Source organism: Lissotriton vulgaris, chromosome 10 (genome assembly GCF_964263255.1).
Source record: "Lissotriton vulgaris chromosome 10, aLisVul1.2, whole genome shotgun sequence".
In the NCBI taxonomy this organism is placed as follows: Eukaryota; Metazoa; Chordata; class Amphibia; order Caudata; family Salamandridae; genus Lissotriton; species Lissotriton vulgaris.
The window spans coordinates 162,738,133-162,758,066 of NC_141698.1; the positions used below are offsets into that span (position 1 = coordinate 162,738,133).

Sequence of the window (19,934 nt, forward strand, 5' to 3'; positions counted from 1 at the left end):
GCAGCGCCTAGGGCCGCCGGGAGATGTAGTCCCGGAGCGGCGGCGCTGTGGGCTGCACAATTGGACTCCTGGCGGTGGCGGCAATATTGGGGTCCTGCTCTTCTCTCCCCTCCTCCTGGCTGGTAAGTGGAAAATGCCCCCGCGCTCCGCCGAGCGGAGCTCCCCTTTTAGGCGCCTCCTGGCGCTTCCCTGGTGAATCAGGAAGCAGCGCCGCCGCTAGGGCCGCCGGGAGATGTAGTCCCGGAGCGGCGGCGCTGTGGGCTGCACAATTGGACTCCTGGCGGTGGCGGCAATATTGGGGTCCTACTCTTCTTTCCCCTCCTCCTGGCCGGTAAGTAGAAAATGCCCCCGCGCTCCGTCGAGCGGAGCTCCCCTTTTAGGCGCCTCCTGGCGCTTCCCTGGTGAATCAGCTTAGCTTTCTCTATTTGTTCGCTAAAATACTTCCTCTTTGCATCTGTGATCATAGATTTGTATTTAGCGAGCATCTCCTTGTGGCGGGATTTACTTTCTTCATTGTAAGATTTCCGCCAATGCCTCTCCCTATTCCTACAGAGTTGTTTCTGATTCCTGAGATCTTCGGTAAACGAAGGCGCCGAAGGGGCCATCCTGTTTCTGGTCACTGTTTTGAGGGGAACCAGAGAATTTGTGGCAAGACCTAACCAATCCTGGTGTTGCTTGGTGGCTATATTAGGATCAGTGGATAAGATAGGCTGAGTGCTGTCAAGTAGGTGTTTTAGGCTTGAGTTGTTTATATCTTTCCAAGCCTTAAAAGGTTCGCGACTGGGGATTGAAACGCTAGCAGTGGGGGCCTCATTGGTTGTGATTGTACCAAGAATTACATGGTGGTCCGACCATGGGAGCGGGAGGATATCGGTTATTTGGATGTCCTTTAGATTGGAAAAGATGCCGTCCAGGATGTGACCGGCATCATGGGTGGGGGAGTTAACCAATTGAGGGAGCCCCAGGGTTTCCATGTCTGATAAAAGAGAGAGCGTGTCCCTATCATCTGGTTTCTCTAGATGGAAATTAAGATCACCAAGTACCGTTAGTGACTCTTCAATTGCTAGGGATTCCAAGATGGTGCTTAGGTCGGAAAGGAATCCTGAGTGTGCTCCTGGTGGTCTGTATAGGAGCATACCTCTAAAATTATGGGACGGGTTACAGATTGATGGCAAATTGTTCTGGCTCCTCCTTCACCTATGCCTCATAGCCTCTATGGCTCCTCCCAAGGAATCCACAACCATGGTCCAAAACACATGTATCTAGGGAAGCAGGCCGCTCAGCATCATGGCCCACCCAAGCTGAAGAGGATCCAGGATAGCTTGACCCTTCTTGCCTCCCACTCAAAGGACTTTGGAGGAGGATAGGCAGCATGAACATCCGGGGATCACCAGAGGCCCACACACTGTACAGGAATTCTGGGACAATCCACTTGTAGAGGTAGTATCAGACAAAACTCTCTAGAAGAAAAGCACTGGTTTCAGTCAGCTGGTCACTGCAGCGCCTACCCTCAGACAACTCCAGCCCACAGGTCCCTGGGAACTAGATAGAGTCTGACCTGCCTGGTCTGGATCAGCACAGCCTCACCTATAGTCATTTGCAGGTCCAAAGCTGCACGAGTCAAAGTGGGGCGTACAGTCACATCACGGTCTGCAACCCGTGGCACCAGGTGTAGAATTATCTATGGCCTCAGTCGTTTGCCAGTCTCCAAGCGGGTGGGGGGGTGTAAGAGGTGGAGTGGCCCATGCCCTGGGATATTCCAAGTGCTGCCATACCTCGCCGGCCTTCAGAATCACATTCTAGGTGGGGGCCAACATAGAATGACAAAGAGGCCACAAGATCAGACCGGGCAAGGCCGGAAGCCAAGCTACACGCAGCAAGTCACAGGGAGGGGACAGTGAGGAAAACCCCCTACTCACCACCCAAAAGATTGGGCATTCAGGCCATGAACTTGTCCAGGAGACCTCTTTGTGGCTTCAAACAAGATCTCCGTCGATGTGGCCATCTAAGTCCCAGGCTGTGCAGCGACGCAGTTAAAGTCTGCGGTGCTACCTCCAGCTACACCTCCCAAGGAATCTGCACTGCAGCCTGTTTTGTCAAGCTGCATTCAGCGCCGATTGCCAGCACTAGAACTGCCACCCCTTCTACCAGTTCCGCAGAGTCAGTGAGTCCAAATTGTTCAATGTGGCCTGGGAGTCTGGACACCATCCATCGGCGAAGACAGGGGAAAGAGATTTAGGACGTGGGCCCCAGCTACCCGGCCCTCCCACAGCAGTGACAGCTAGCCACCACACTACCAGACCACAAGGTCAGTGTCTGGGGGCTTCTAGATAAACAACTGAGGGACCCTGAGAAAATTACTTCTAGGGAACATCCAACCAGGGGAAGAAACAAACTAAAGAACGTCAAAAGATGTCCCCAAATATAGGTAACAAAGGGCAGTAGCTCCAAAATATTGAAAATTCAACAACAGATCAGCTCATATGCTTTTTATTTATTTATCATCATGAAATGTTTTATCATTTTTTTTAAAAAAAAGAGTCAGCCAAACAAGTAGGAAATATTCATCAATAAAGGTACATAAAGTGTCACATGCAAACATATTCATATATATTAGCCACAAATATTCATAAAACATGGAAACAGCCCACAGCTAACTATGTGCAACATTAGAGGTACACACTATGGGCCAGATGTAGGTAATCTACATTTACAGATTCTAAAATACAGAATGTTACCGATTCAGTATTTTAGAATCGGTAAATGGTATGTAGGGAAAGATTCGGTAAAATGTACCGAATTGGTAAGATACGGTATTTAAGAATCGGTATTTACCGATTCGGTAATTCCCATTCATTCCGATGGGCCTGGAGGCCCATAGGAATGAATGGGAAGCCATAATAGGGGGCACATATTCAAGGGTGGCAGGGTGTCACATTGACACCCTGTTGCACCCCTGAATAGTGCATGGGTGCACATGTGGCACACATACATTCCCTAAGGGCATGTATGTCTGCCACATGGCACTTCAAATTAAATTCAAAAGTGAATTTTTAAAAAAGAATTCTGTAATTACCACCACCTTGAAGTTGGTGGTAATTAACAAATTCTTACCGCACATAAGCCCTCTTTAATATGCTTTCTACATAGCATTTACCGATGCAGGAAATACCAATTCGGTATTTACCGAATCGTCACCTACATTGGAAGGGGCTAAATACCGGTCGGTAATGCCGAAATTCGGAAATTACTGAATTTCAGCCGTTACCGACCGGTATTGGACTACCTGCATCTGGCTCTTAATGTCCAGCAACCTAAAGGCAAGTACAGTCAACACATACAATAAATATGATTCACATACAATTACAAAGATAAAAAACATAAGACATTACATTACAACAAAATCTACAGTTCACAATATAACATACAAAAGGCACACGAAGAGAAGCGCCGACGTGCGTTTCGGAAAGTACCAAAATGTTACACAAATTCCTTTGTCAGGGCACACATTTCATGCTTTCATTTTTTATTTGTGACCCAAAGGTGGTCATCAATATATAGAAGTGAAATACAATGTGCAACCGCAGGGCTGAGAAGGTTGTCTTAAAATTCATAAAGCTCAGGCTCACTCTAAGCCTGGGGTCCGGTCTGAACTGGATTATGCCCCGGAGAAGATTTTTCTTGAAGAAATAGAAAACTGTGCTTGGGGTCCTATTGTGGATACACGTAACCTGGGCTCCAAAGAAAAGCGGAGAGTATAGTCGTGCCCCAACGATAAAATAACTCCTACTACCTCAGAGATGGCAGGCCACTGAAAGCCAATATTAGAAGGCTTGATTATTTGTGGAAAAATATGCAGGCACAATCTTGATTGGAAAGCCCGAATAGTCAGTGCAGGGGGGCCCCAGATGTAGACAAAAAAAATTGCCCGAATTTGATGAGAACGGAGATATATGGAGTTGGGGCCTTGCCACAGAGTCCCGATGTGACGGACCGCCGATGGTGCCAAAAAGAGCAGGCCAGTGTCTGGGGGCTTTCATCATGGTGGAGAAGGCTTCAACTGGAGGTCAGGGGTATCAGCGGACATCCAATGGGGTCAGTGAAGCGCTGCAGAGGATGAAGAAGGATTATCAAGAAGGCCCAGGAGCATTTTCAAAGCGCTTTTTCTATCTTGGCTGCACAGACTACACCCTTCTGTTGTACATTTTTTTAAAACCTTTTAATTAAAAAAAAATGCTGACTATGTTTAATATGATCAATAAAATTCTGTTCATAGATATTTCCTTTAATTTTTAATACAACGTTTATTACTTTAAAATTTAATAAACTATGTACAATTTCATCTTCCTTATTGTTGAAAAAATATTATATTATAGGGAACATTATTATTATTTCTTAATGAAGTAACCAAATTTCTTTAATTGTTTAAAAATATGAAGAAAGTTTATTCATTTGAAAAAAAATATAGGTGCATATATATGAATGTTATACATATATATGTATATGTAATTACATATATAAGGAGTAGTGGGGAAACAAAAAAATGAGTAAGTATTTATGTCTTATTCTAGTATAGTTTGTATTTCATAAAAATGTATACATATTCACAGTAAACATTTGTTTTTTTAAAAGTTTTAATTGTATTAACTATGTTTACTCTAACTCCAATTATATTTGAAGAAGTATTTTTATATGGCGGGTATACTTACTACTCTAACTCCAAAGCCACACATATTGATGAAAATGTCTCATGTGGGAAGCTCTGTTTAAATTTACCATACTAAACCCAGCTCCACACATTTACTATTGAACTGCATACCCAAAAATAACTGGGAAAAGGCTTAAAGTTGGGGGGTCATATTCACTATTCTGACCCACTCATATTAGAGCAATTGTTTAGTTTTGGCAGTAATATTTATGGTTCTACGTGCAATCCAAAACACAATTTGAGAAAGTATTTTCATCTTTGGAAAGTGTATTAATAGTCTAACTTAAAACCCAAACATATTAGAAAAAGTGTTTTGTAAATGGGAGTTTCTTTCTGTTAATCTCACTCAATCTTTAAACATAATTGGCAAGACATTTAGAGTAGAGTTAGTTTATGAATAATGTTCTATCTACATATATTGGATGAAAGTGATTAATGTTGGGGGATCATATTTACTACTCTAACTCCAACTCTGAACAAAATTGTGAAAGCGTTTAAAGTTTAGGGGATTGTATTTATAATTCTATTGGCAAACCCAGCATATATTGGAGAAAATATTTAACATTGGTGCACATGGATGGGGAAGTGGCAAGAAAATGTCATATTCGAAACTCAACTCCAGACAGTAAAATATTTTGGGGTTGGTGGGGTTTAAAAACAGAACTCAGCTCCATACAAACACACTTTTAATCTATTACATGAGTGTAAAACATTTCAAAAAAGCTAACTTTTTAACATAAAAAATACTCTAAAGTAGAGTGATTTACTATCTTTAATTTTACTAAAAAAGTACAAAAATATCTAATCCTAAATTTGAATATATAATCTACAAAAATGTTTTAACATGTATCTATCTTAACAAAAACATGGTTTATGTAGCTGTTTTGTAAAAACATCTCATTGAACCATTAATAATTTACAGAAATTACATACTAAAAATATTGCAAATATTTATATTCATTTTAAATAACAGAACATTACATAATCTTCCAAATGCCACACAAATGTATAATGCCCAAAGATGAATTAGCAAACAAAAAATTCAATAATTAATTCATCAAAATGAAAAACAATCAATTATGCTTTTTTATTTGAAAACCATTCCCACCCTATTTCTCTACAAACCCAACAACCTGCTACATAAACAAATTAAGAAGATACACAAATATCTAAATTCCTTAGTAAAAAATTCAAACTCCATTAAAAAACGTAATAAATTACTGTTATACAAAATATATATTGAGCAAAATTAGTATTGCAAAATTTAAATAAAATAAACTTTACATTAATTTAAAAAAACTAAAAACAAACGTATAACATAACAAAAAAAATAATACACAACATTTAAGTAAATGATATTATTAAAAATAAAATTTTAAACATAGTATATCATCTCCCACAATGATTTTGACACCATAATATTAAGGTGGCGGTATTATGCCCCAATGATATTTTTCATTTGACATTTTGAGAGAACACCAGCCGTGAGTAATAAGAAAAAGTAAAACTTAAATCCATCGGGTCTTCCTGAGCCAAACTGTTGTCTGCCTTATTTCAAGCTTCATGCCTATCTCCTAATCTGTTCAACATTTGCCTCGTCCAGCTGTAATCGGTGTGTCTTCCAAATCCATTTCCGGATGTATGCAGTGATACCAAGGTTGTAATGAAAAAGAACTGGTTCCATGACATTTCCACCTCTCCCTGCCTTCAAGCCATTCATACCTGAACTAACCAAAATTTTCTAGCCTTGAATGGAGATAAAACTAGAATTCTGGTAGTGTGATTACCCAAGTCTCCAAACCTTATTCTTCTGTTCTTCCATTGTGGGTGTCCAATCCTATTCCCATTTAAGACGGGCAAACATCTAAGCGTAGTATATGCTCATAAAATCACCTTCATTAGCGCAGTGAACAATGTGGTCAAGACCCGCAACTAATATCCTTAAACACATAACATCACTGGCTTCCTCCACTCCAAACACAAAGGGCCTGATTGCGAGTTTGGCGGATGGGTTACTCCATCACAAACGTGACGGATATCCCGTCCGCCCTATTAAGAGTTCCATTATATCCAATGGAACTTGTAATAGGATAGCCATCACATTTGTGATGGAATAACCTTCCCATCAAACTCATAATCAGTCCAAAATATCAGCTCATTAGATTCACAATCCTAACATTTGGGGGCCGATTCCGATCCTGGAAAAAAAACTTCCGTACGATTTTCATCCGGAGCCATCGCCATACAATTCCTACCCGTCCGTCCGATTCGCGTAGTACGATCCGTATTCCGTCAAACCGTCCGAATCTTCGCGATCCGTACGTATTGCAAGGCTGAAACAGTGAACCGTACGACTCGTACACATGCTGTATGACCCGACAAGTACGATCCGGACCGGGGTATGAGGACGCGATTTGTACGGTCTACTTCAGGTAAGGGCGATTTGTGCGGAAAAGCACACATTCACTCACACGGTACGTGCACCCCATGATAGCAGGAGTACGGTGCGTCCTGCTCCTGGTACGAATCGTACGTCGTCGTACGTATGGGGGACGTTGCAGGGTACGATTCGTATGGGAAAAAAGCTCCAAACTGCTATTCGGAGCGGTTTTTCCCGAATCGGAATCGACCCCCTGGTGTTTACAGCAGTAGGTGTTACGTCATAGTCATACCTCCTCGGGATCTATTATAAATGTGCAAACCATGCAAAACTGAGCTGTCAAACTAATCTTTGTCCTGATATCTTTGGGACCTTATCTAAATTACTTTCAAATGGCTTCACCGGCTTCCAGTTTCTACCTCCTTTCAATTCAAACCCTTGACATTGCCAGCACAATAATTTGACAAAAGGGTCCCTTCTACCTCAGCTTATATGTCCAAATATAAAACCTAACTGAGGGCCTAATTAGGATGGCAGTCGGACGGACCTCCATCCCTTCAGGAACGGGACAGACCAACTAGTCATCGGTGGTCCCGCCATAGGAATTATGATGCGACCGCCTGCAAGGTGGTTGCACCGTGTATTCTTTGTATTTGGGCGGGTGATGCAGGCTGTAGAACATGCCGCAGTACAAAAAATGAACCCTGTACATATCCCTGCACTATGTGGCAGGCACCATGCAGTGCCTGCCACATGGTGCAGGGACATGTAGAGGGCCTGAAGAAAGGGGGGCCCGCTACGGCTCCCTAGTTTCCCTTTCTGCCAGCCTTTTCATGGCAGATAAACCTCCATGAGGTTGCCCTTTGAGCCACTCATAGCCTGTCAACAGCCTCTTAATTGCTGTTGATGAGTTAGGAGTAACTAGATGGGTAAGAAGTGGCAAATACAGGAAGTAAATGCCACTGTTATTGCACTGTTCACTCAGTAGTGGCTGCTACGGGGCAGCAGTGGTGGGGGTATAAAAAAAGAAATGTAAACTTACCTTACCGACAGCCGCCTCTCCTCTGTCTTCTTGCCACGATGCTGGAAACAAGAAGCACACAGGTTCCCAGACTTCCTTAGCCAATCACAATGCTGCTGAGCAGCGCCATAATTCGTCTGAGCGCCATGGTTTGGTGCTCAGACTGGTACTGGGGACCTGTGCATGTCCTCCACCCAGGCTGTGTAAAGTTACCACTTCTTAGTGCAATGCCTTAATCCTACCCTTCTGCCGCTCCGAGGGATACGTGCTCCCTGTCTCTGCCGTCTTACACGTATCCCTCGGAGCGGCAGAAGGGTAGGATTAAGGCATTGCAATAAGAAGTGGTAACTTTACTGTGTGGAACACCCTTCGTTTGCCAGCTCATGAGGCACGTTACACTAGCCTCACCAAGACCACAATAGGTCTGTTTTTCTACGCTTCGCTTTGAGCCCACTCATGCCCAGAAGCTCAACCAGGTAGCTAATTTGTGTTACCTAGTTGTAGGACTTTAGGCTTACTTCTTTGGAATCAAAAAACGGAGTATTTGTCTGTAGGGACCATCTGAGGTCCTGATGAATAAGCAGTAGGGGACTGCTTATGAAACATGTTGACCGGGTAGCAAGCTAATAGCTCTACCACAAACCCCCCCCCCTTTTTTAACGTTCCCAGCCAGAGAAGTTAATAAATAATTTTTTTCTACTAGCCAAGGAATTTTTAAGTTTTATTTTCACATACACATATTTAGGTCCCTACACTTCATTGATATCACCCACACTGCACTACACATAGCCTTTTGTCATAACAAAATCAGTGCTCCCACGAAGCTCGTAGGTCGCAGCACGCCCCGCCTCGTAGAGGGACGGGATGACCCCATGATGAAGCATGACCCTAAGGGATTCTTAGTGTGTGAGGGGTATTTTAAAATCACATAGTGCCCTCATCTTGTCATCCTAACAGAGAGCCTAGTTCCACACCTAAAAAACAGATAACCATCACAATTTTTTATTTTTATTTTAGTCACTATAACACATTGATAGAATCCTGTTGTTTATATAGATCAGTTAGGAGGGTGATTCTATCATTACCTCTACACTTCCTCTATTGTTGTTCTGAGTATACTAATGACCCTCATGTGAGGTGGGTCGGTCACAGGATGGAGTCTTTATGTTGAGGTAGTATGACTGGGGCAGTGGGTACCAATTATGATCAGAATTCGAAAAAAGTACTTCCTACGAATATGTGAATGCTTATTTTACTATTTTAGATTCCACCTGTCTTCATATTTTTTTCTGTTTGTATCATTTGGAACAAAAGCGAAGATTATTTGCCCAGAACACTTTCAATGTGAACAGATTCTGTGACTGTATTTCATTTAAAACAATATTTTGACAGTAATTGCCATTATACTCTTTTTCTTTTTTAAAGTCACTTATCAGTTTAGAAGAGTTTCCGCTGGATTTTACCTGTCTGCTAGAACAGCAACCAGCACAACGGCTTCCAGTTCGTTCTCCTTCAAAAACACGTAAGAATCAAAATGGGGTATATTATTTATCTGCCCATGTACTGTTTTGTTTTTACATTATTTAATTTAATGTAATATTCGTATTTATGCCTTCTACTCCTATATTTGCTATTGACAGACATATTCTCTGTGAGTGTGTAGTAATGGTTCAGCTGCACATTGAAAATAGATTTTTTGATCTGCCAATGGCTTTGGCACCATTTGACGAATTTGCATGAAATGTGCCACTTGCTTGCAGGTTCTGCTTTGGCGCTGGTGGCGCCCTGTACAACAATGTTTGTTGACTGCCCCCTCCACCCCGCCCCCAATCGACCACCTCCGCCACAGATTCCCTCACTACCACCATTTGACAATGCCCTCAAGTCTCCATAACCACTGTCCCTTAGATTAATTTAGTTTTATAGCGCCACTTATACCAGTTTAAGGTGTCAGAACACTATATCACACACACATTGCACAGAGACAATCATATGTGTGTAAATGAGTGTATAGGAAATGCTACATAACACAGAGGTCTACAAGGTGTAGGAGTCACATGTCATCCATACTGGTAGGCAGTATACTTGGAAAAACGCAAATTCGGAATTTAAAATGTAACTCAATTGTTAGGGTTTTTTTATTAATAAGATTCTACCTATATGAACCCTTTTTGCAATATTAGGATAATGATAGACTAGGCAGAAAAACACATAGCTCTAATACATTCCTTGCAGTTTGCATGCTGCTCTTTGATAACATTTATATATATTAGGATTTTAACTTATAAACTGCAGGTAACAAAAGGATCTCTCCGACAAAAGAGGTAACCCATTGACCAATTTATATTATATGCACTTTGTGATCTGAATGGGACACATTCTTTTCAGCAGAAGATAATCCCTCTGAACTAAGAGTCAACATTTTTTAGACAAAACTCTGGTTTCTTTCCAGGAAGAACATTAATCAAATGAGTTATCTTGACATTTTTATTGCTGGGACTAGGAACGCGGCATCAGGTACTTTTAGGACAATAAACATGGCGCCCCCACCCCAAGTCAGTGCCATGTGCGACAGCACCGATCGCACCGCCCTAGAGCCGGCCCTGCTCGCTTGATGCAAACACCTCTGAAAGACGTTGCTCCAAACTTGGCCTGAAAGTAGTATGTTATTGGGAAAGCCTGCTTTGGTGTAAGCCATTCAGTAGATGTTGTGGCATTTGCATTACAAAAAGGTGTCAGACATGCTTTGAAGAATTAATTATTTCTTTATTCCTTTTTTGCTGATTTCTTAAGTATGAAACTCAGAGTTCTGTTAATCACATCTGGATTTTTAATTAGTGTGATGGGCCGATGAAGCGCTTGAATTATTTTTTTCTGCCATCTTGAAGCTCACGTGTTCAGCCAAACTCGTTCGCTCGGCGTTGTAAATAAGAGAGTACAGCAGGCGAGGGAACCATTTATGAGCAATAGAGGGGAGGGAAATAAGTGGAACGAGACATCGTAAAAGTATTCTAAAATAAGAGAGAAAACCCATTTTGAATACAGTAAGCGTACATTAATCTTTAAAAAGTTGTAAACTCATGCCCACCATTTTGTATTTGTTAACACTTAAAAAAGCCATTTGAAATGTCTTGAAATTAATTTAAAGAGGGGTACATGTAGGGCCTCATATAAAAGTGCTGGGGCCACTTGCAGAGGTCATATTATGCATACATTCACACACACACACACACTCTCTCTCTCTCATTCTCTCTCTCTCTCTCTCTCTCTCTCTCGTTGGGGCCAAAGTTTCCATAGGAAAAGAGTTCTTTGTCTTGCCAATAACTTTGGCGCTGCCTGACGAATCGTTACAAAATGTTGAAAGAACTTCCACTTTTTGGTTCAGCAGCTGTCTTGAAAGTTTTAGGGTGACCCGTCAAGCGGGACCTGAGAGAAAAGGGGGATCCCAAAACATGATTTCCCTTGCTATATCCCTGGGGATTGTTCATTTTTAGGTCTCGCCTATGCAGTGCTTGCACTGTCTGTTCGAGAGATGCTGTATTAAGGATATGTGGATAAAGCTCCACTTACTTCCTACCCATCTTTTTAAATGGCTTCTGTCCCTTTCCTTTGTAAATGGTGGCTTTTCATTGGTGATTAGGCTTTGTAGTCCCTCCCTAGTACCGCCTTCTCTCTTCTTGTAACCTCCCAAGAGGACACCCCCTGTTACATGTGTTGTTACACCCTAGGTTTTAATTACAGCCTCAAGGCACTACTTTCTTACAGGCCTTCAGACAGGACACTCACTTGGTCCTAAACTAGATTGGCTGAGATTACTTTACTCACTAGCACATCTCACATTTATATTAGACCTTCTATAAATTTCCCTTCATCATCTCCACATAGAGTACAACGTAATCTGGAATAAATATAATTATTTTGTCACATTTCAAAGCTACTAATTGTATACATGGACATTGCTATTTCAATGTACTCATGGTACTGTCTTGCATGCAATGCATTATCGGTAGGGTAGATTTACCATATCTTTAAAGTTCATGATGCTCACTAGGGACCTCTAGGTACAGATTGTGCTACTGTACCTAGACAAGCAGTGCTGGTGCTGTGTTCACTAGGGACATCTAGTTGCAGCATGCTGTACTGCACCTGCCACATCTCATTCATATTAGACCTTCTATAAATTTCCCTTCATCAGCTCCACATAAAGTACAACCGAATCTGGAATTAAAATGATAAATTATTTTGTCACATTTCAAAGCTACTAATTGTATACATAGACATAGCTATTAGAATGCACTTGTGGTACTGTCTTGCATGCAATGCATTATGGGTAGGGTAGATTAATCAATCATTCAATCAATCGGAGTACTTGTAAAGCACGCTACTTACCCATGAGGGTCCAAATGCGCTGAGGGGAGGCGGGGTGCTGCTACTGCTCGAAGAGCCAGGTCTCGGGTCTGCCGTATGTGGGTAGGGAGCGTGTTCCAGGTCTTGGTGGCGAGGTAGGAGAAGGATCTGCCGCCGGAGGTCGTTCGTTGGATGCGGGGGACAGCGGCGAGGGCAAAGCTGGCAGAGCAGAGCTGGCGGGTGGGGGTATGGAAGCTGAGTCTGCTGTTCAGGTAGGCTGGTCCGGCGTTGTGGAGTGCTTTGTGTGTGTGGGTGAGGAGCTTGAAGGTGATCCTCTTGTCGATGGGGAGCCAGTGTAGGTCTCTCAGGTGGGGGGTGATGTGGCTGCAGCGGGAGACGTTGACGATCAGTCGGGCTGAGGCGTTTTGGATGCGTTGTAGTCGTCGTAGGTGTTTGGCTGGGATTCCTGCATAGTCTGCGTTGCCGTAGTCCAGTCTGCTGCTGACGAGGGCCTGTGTCACCGATTTGCTTGTTTCGGTCGGGATCCACTTGTAGATCCTGCGGAGCATGCTGAGGGTGTTGTAGCAGCAGTAGGAGGAGACTGCGTTGACCTGCTTAGACACGGAGAGGGAGGAGTCGAGGATGAATCCTAGATTGCGTGCATGGTCGGTGGGTGTTGGTGCTGTTCCCAGTGTGGTCGGCCACCAGGAGTCGTCCCAGGCTGAGGGGGTGGGTCAGAGGATGACGACCTCCATCTTGTCCGAGTTCAGCTTCAGACGGCTGCTCCTAATCCAATCGGCGACGGCCTTCATTCCCTTGTGGAGGTTGGTTTTGGCGGTGTGTGGGTCCTTGGTGAGGGAGAGGATGAGCTGGGTGTCGTCAGCGTAGGAGATGATGTTGAGGTCGTGATGGCTGGCCACTTGTGTGAGGGGGGCCATGTAGACGTTGAACAGCGTTAAGCTGAGGGATGAGCCCTGGGGACACCGCAGATGATGCCGGTGGCTTTGGATCGTAAGGGTGGGAGGCGGACGCTCTGGGTTCTGCTAGAGAGGAAGGAGGTGGTCCAGTCAAGAGCCTTCTCATGGATTCCGGCTTCTAGGAGGCGTGTCTTTAGAGTGCGATGGCAGACCGTGTCGAAGGCGGCTGACAGGTCCAGGAGGATGAGGGCTGATGTTTCGCCGTTGTCTAGTTGGCGTCTGATGTCGTCTGCGCAGCGATGAGGGCTGTTTCGGTGCTGTGGTTTCATCTGAATCCGGACTGGGACGGGTCCAAGATGTTGTTGTCTATTAACCATATATTCAAAGTTTATGATGCTCACTAGGGACCATTAGGCACAGCTTGTGCTTTTTTTTTTCTTGTCAGTGCACCGTTGTGGTTCAGATACATCAATCGTTACCACAAAAACAACAAAAGCCCCTGCTCTAGGAAAATAGCAATAAAATCACAGTAGTTTCTGGTTGTGGAAACAGTAGTAAAATATGCACATCAACATGTTTCAAAGTCAATAGATAGCGGTGTGCCAAGAAAAAGTTTGAAATGGAGTAGAATCTTTGTTATGGAAAACAGTTTATTGTTCCTCTTGTTGTGGCCAAGCAATATAAGTGGTTGGTGAACCCTTCGTGATAAATTGCGGGCATGCCATAAAGTGACATAGTGTCATATACGTGTGACTTGAATTCTGTAGCATTGGTGACTTCAGTGTATGTGAATGGTGATGTTTTTATACCGTGATTATACAGGTTGTGTGAAAGTGACTATAGACAATCTATGGTTGGGTCACTCTTAAAAAGCAAACACATTGACCAGTATGCGTAGATACACTTTGAATTCGAAAATAAATCGGAACGAGTGAAAAAATGTATGTGCTAGTGATCAGGTATACACCCCATTGTAACCTGTAGTGACTTCTTAGTGAGTTCTTTTAAAATCAAAACATATGTCAGGACATTTTGTAGAAGACATCGACAATTTTATAAATTACGACCGGCAAGCGTTGTATAACCTGTTGTACATGCAGAAAGGGGTGTTTTGAGGTTGTATAAGTTTTTGTATTTGATTGATGGATATTGTCGATTTACACTACAGAGGATGCAGATGGATTGAGTAATGCTACTCTTCCCCTGGTGTTTAGGACACCCACGAAATGCTCAAGTTATCGGTTTGTTGTACAGCCATGTGGTGGTGTCAACCTATTTTATGGAAACAAACGGTCATTCCGTACGCCACTGGTCAATGTGAGCGTTTAGCACGGAAAAGGAGGATAGTTGCTATAAAGGTGTGTTAGAGAAAAGCACTAATATATCTTGTATCAGAACACCAGACGCGAAATATTTCTTGTTCATGAAGAACACATTATTTCGTTGAAGTTGTTTAGGCACGTTCCCTAGTGGTGGTGGGTAGTTAGATTATAGAAAAAGGGAACGATCAGGTCCTAATCTTAGACAGAATTTGAAACACCAAAACTAAGTAACTCACCCTTTTAAAGTCAAAAGCCGGGATTAGTGTTGTGGCCAACGCCCAGAGGGGCGAGAGTATGAAGAATGCGCTGTAAACGCGTAGTTAGTTAGTTCCTATGAGCAAAAAAAGTTTATACCATGAGAACATGATGAACCCTTGTGGGAATTAGTGTCCACAGGAACGACGAAAACGTAGAAATGTACTCACACCTTATGGGGCTCATAGAGGTGGCCATTACCGGGAGGAGAATAGGTTAAAGCTGTAACGCTCGGAAAAAGGAAATCAGGCGGGTGCACCTGTAGAGAGAGTAAATGAAGAACCAAGCGGTGTGGTATGATTCCCTTCTATTCAATTTTGGGGCGTTTCGAAGAAGCGCAATGGCCGGTGTATAAGGCTAGATGAATTTACCTGTTTCGATTCGTTCCCCCTCCTGTGGTTCCCGGCGCCGTTTTTCGAAAACGGTCACCTGACAGGAAGTGGGGACGTCTATTTAAGCTTCGCTTCCGTTTTTTTGCCCTCAAGGTTAGAGAGAGACTAGAGCGGCGACTTGTCGTTTTCTAAACTAAAATATTGGCTATGTTTAGAAAAAATACTACAAATGAAAAAACGGAGAGGGTGAACCACCGGTATTCAGGTTACCGGGAGAAAACCAGTATGTATTAGAAGTATTAATTAGCATGTCGGTGTTCTGATGGGCAGTGTCTATTAGCCAGTCGGTGTTCCGATAGGCAATGTAAATTATACGGAAACCAAGAATCGGTGCTTGGTTGCTTAATTAGACGTTTGTTTAAGATTAAGATTCATGGTTTCTAAGGAAAGAGGTGGTTATCTGGTTATCAAGTGTATCAATCAGCAGACGATTTGACAGCAAAATACATAAATGTTCAGTACAGTAATACACTGAGTTTATATAGTTAAATAAGTATGGTTCAAGAAAACAATAATAAAAAGGCGTTTATGTCTACAAGCTTAGCAGACATATTGTGGTATGTAAGTAGGGTTGTGACCTATGAGAACATTTTTGTAATTGTTATAATGTGGAAATGGGTTTTTAGTTTATGCTGACTTCAAGACTAGTCCTAGTTTTAGTCCCCTAGGAAATATTGCATCTCAGGGTCATAGTTCAAGCCGAATTCAATACTGCGCAGACGCATGATCCAGGTTGCTTCTTTGCGTCTCAGGGTCAGCTCACGATTGCCACCCCTAATGTGGATGGGTACTGTATCAATGCCGTAAAAACTGATGCGAAAATCTTCTGTGGTTGATTGGCATTTGGCTACATGTAAGGCAACAGGATATTTAGGGTCTTGCTTATGTATCGCCCTCATGTGTTCAGAGATTCTGTCTTTTAGACACCTTATTGTGCTACCCACATATTGTTTTCCGCAGTGACACTCAATTATGTAAATGACATATTTCGTAGTACAGTTAATGTTCACTCTGATGTCAAATGTGTCTCCATTGGGACCAGTAAACATCATTGTCTTGTGTTTCGCCCATTTACACATTGCACAAAAGCCGCATTTGAAAAACCCTTTACTGCGTTGTGTCAGCCAGTCCGGAGTTGTGTCTGTTCTAGGAACAGTTGGACTGAGTCTGTTTCTCAGAGTTCTTCCTCTACGGAACGTTATTTGGGGAGTTGGAGGAATGAGATCCTTGAGTACTGGATCATTTTTTAGCAGACTCCAGTGCTTGGTCATGCTAGTGCGAATTGGTCTGTGTAGGCTGTTGAATTCAGTAATCATCCTCACTGTGGAATCTTTCGCCTTATTATGGTTGTTACATTTGAGTGTCTCTGGTCTCGTGATTTTGTTAAGTCTCTTTTTGGCTGTGGACAGGATGGATGGGGGATATCCACGTCTTTCGAATCTCCGTTCCATGTCTTGTATGCTGTCTGCCAGGTCGCTGTCCTTGCTGCAGTTTCTTCTGGCTCTGAGGAATTCTCCAAAAGGTATTGATCTAATCTGGTGTGGTGGGTGGTAGCTGTCCGCTCGAAGAATAGCATTACACGACGAGGGTTTTCTGTACAGTTTGCTGTGCAGTTTATTGTCGTGTACATAGAATTCCAGGTCTAGAAACTCTATACTGGTTTTGCTGGACTTCATGGTGAAGTTCAGTTCCCATTCGTTGTGGTTAAGATGCTCGAAGAAACTTTGGAGATGATCGTCTGAGCCTGCCCACAGTAAAATACAGTCATCAATGTAACGACCCCAAAATAGTATGGAGTCGGTGTATTCGCTGCCCTTGGTGCCCCAGATGTGGTCGGATTCAAAAGCACCCATGAACAGATTGGCAAAAGACGGCGAGAATTTAGAGCCCATGGCTACTCCACGTTTTTGTTTGTACCAGTTCTTTTGAAACATAAAGAAATTGTTGTTGAGAATAAGGGTCATCATAGATGTTAACATTTGGGTATGTGCCCACAGGGTTGCTGGTCTGTTGGACAGAACTCGTGTTATAGCTTCTATACCTAGGACAGGATTGATGCTCGTGTACAGGGCAACTACATCCATAGTCACTATGGTGGTGTTGGGTTGCCATTCTAGGTCACTGAGTACACTCAGTATATGTTTGGAGTCCTGAATGAATGAGGGTAAGTTTTTGACCAGTGGGCCTAGAAACAAATCCACATACTCTGCTAATTTCTCAGTTGGTCCCCCTATGCCCGAGACAATGGGTCTGCCTGGTGGGAAGGGGAGATCTTTGTGGATTTTAGGGAGGGTGTAAAGCCATGGAAATGTCGGTTTGTGTACCTTGAGGTACAAGTATTCTTCTTCATTCAGTAAGCCATCTTCTTTCCACTTGTGCAGATGGTCGTTAATTGATGTTGTTAGAGTGCCCATTGGGTTGAGTGTAATCGGTTCATAACAAGAGGTGTCAGCTAGTTGGCTTAGTACTTCATTGTTATAATCGTCTGCATTCATGATCACAATGTTCCCTCCTTTATCCGCTTCGCGGATCACAATGGTGGAAGTCTGTGTTAGTGTGGCGAGGGCAAGACGCTCTCCTTTGGTGAGGTTATCTTTGAATGTGAATGTCGCATTGAGTTTTTTTGTATTGAGTTTGTTGATGTCATCAAGAACTCGCTTGTGGAAATTGTCGATGTTGTTACCACCTGGTAGTGTTGGTGTCCAAGTGGATCTGTTTTTTAAACCACTAACAACCCCCAGATCTGTGTCTATGTTTAGTTCTTCTAAAAGTTGTCCCATCTCTACGGGGCTGTCTTCACATTCAGTAATGGATAACAATAGGTGAATTGCTTGTATATCTTTTATTGTCGTTACATTGTCTGTTAATACATCAGGAATATTTTTAACATTTCTTGTGTTTGTGGTTTTTCCTGCAAAATATTTTTTCAATTTCAGGCTCCGTACAAATTTAAAGAGATCTATTTTCGTTTGGCATGTGTCTCCTATTGAAAAGGGATTGAAATTCAAACCTCTGGAAAGGAGATTGGTCATATCGGGAGTTAGAGGAAAGGAAGAAAGGTTAACTACTTGGACCTCGTTGTGTCCGCTCCCTATTTCCTTGCTGTTCCTGACCTCAGTTTTTTTCTGTAGTCTTCGTTTGCCACCCCTGCTGCCTCTATGGGTCTTTGATCCGTTGTATCTCGTTGGGGTTGGGCCTTGTTCCCTTTGCGCATCCTTTCTAGCTCCACTAAAAAAGGGGTACTGTTGGTGTCTAGTAAGTCCCGATCGGGTTCGCTTATACCCGCTGAGTTAAGTGAAGCATTACTGGATGAGACAGAACTTGGGGCGGATGCTATATTGCCACCTTTCTTAGGGTTTTGTGGTCGAATCAGAGAGTCGTATTTTCGATCGTAGGTGAAAATACGACCATTGCGGTAATCGGCGTCATCTCTTTTTATTTGTCTGGCCTTTCTGTTCTTTATTTCTTCCTGATGTTTAAATAGTACCTCATCCAAAATGGTGTAATTTTTCACAGTTGGTTCTGGTAGGTTGAGGTCTTTAATTTCTTGCTCCAGTATCGCAATTTCCCCCAGTAGTTTGCTGGACTTGCGATCTGCACTTTCTATCAGAATGTCCATCAGGGAAAAAGAGTTATTAGTGACAGACTCTTCCCATTTTTTCACTAGATCTAGATCGAGATCATCATATGTTGGGAACGTATTGGAGCGCAAGCCTCTCGGTATTTGTTTAAGACGCATGTATTGTTTTAGGGTCGTAGAGTCCCACCAACGTGAGTTCTCTTGTTTTTTTAATCTCTCTAATTTCTTGAATTTGTCTTTAAGGCCCTCCATACGGGGGGGACCAGCATTCGCCGTAGCAGTGTGAGTGGGCATGCCTTTGGCTAGATTTTCGAACAGATCTGCCGCTATTTTATCTCTATCCATGTTGGTATAGAGATGTTTTCAATTGGTTCTAAGTCGATGTGCTTGATGTATAGATTTGATTAGTGAAAGGTAGGATTGCGTGGGGCAGCCTTAACTGGAAATCAATAAGCTATTGATCTACTGGGAGGGTTTCAGGTATTCCAGATTAGGACAGGCGCACAGCCGTGTGACCGCAGGGTATTGAAGTGTAGTAAAGTAACAGTTTCCAGGCAAAGGGGCGGGCGGTAATCCCTCGTAACCGCTCAAAGGTGGATAAATCCACACAGATAGCACAAAAACAACAAAAGCCCCTGCTCTAGGAAAATAGCAATAAAATCACAGTAGTTTCTGGTTGTGGAAACAGTAGTAAAATATGCACATCAACATGTTTCAAAGTCAATAGATAGCGGTGTGCCAAGAAAAAGTTTGAAATGGAGTAGAATCTTTGTTATGGAAAACAGTTTATTGTTCCTCTTGTTGTGGCCAAGCAATATAAGTGGTTGGTGAACCCTTCGTGATAAATTGCGGGCATGCCATAAAGTGACATAGTGTCATATACGTGTGACTTGAATTCTGTAGCATTGGTGACTTCAGTGTATGTGAATGGTGATGTTTTTATACCGTGATTATACAGGTTGTGTGAAAGTGACTATAGACAATCTATGGTTGGGTCACTCTTAAAAAGCAA

At 42.8% G+C, this 19,934-nt stretch overlaps 1 protein-coding gene across 1 annotated transcript in view; it reads left to right on the forward strand.

Annotated features, from left to right (window-relative positions):
* The window catches only part of IQCK (IQ motif containing K), a 647,452-nt gene that overhangs the window by 33,569 nt on the left and 593,949 nt on the right, over positions 1–19,934 (forward strand). The window contains exon 4 of the mRNA XM_086940789.1: positions 9,535–9,631. Coding sequence (XP_086796915.1) covers positions 9,535–9,631 — 97 coding nt within the window. The remainder of the gene's footprint in view (positions 1–9,534; positions 9,632–19,934) is intronic.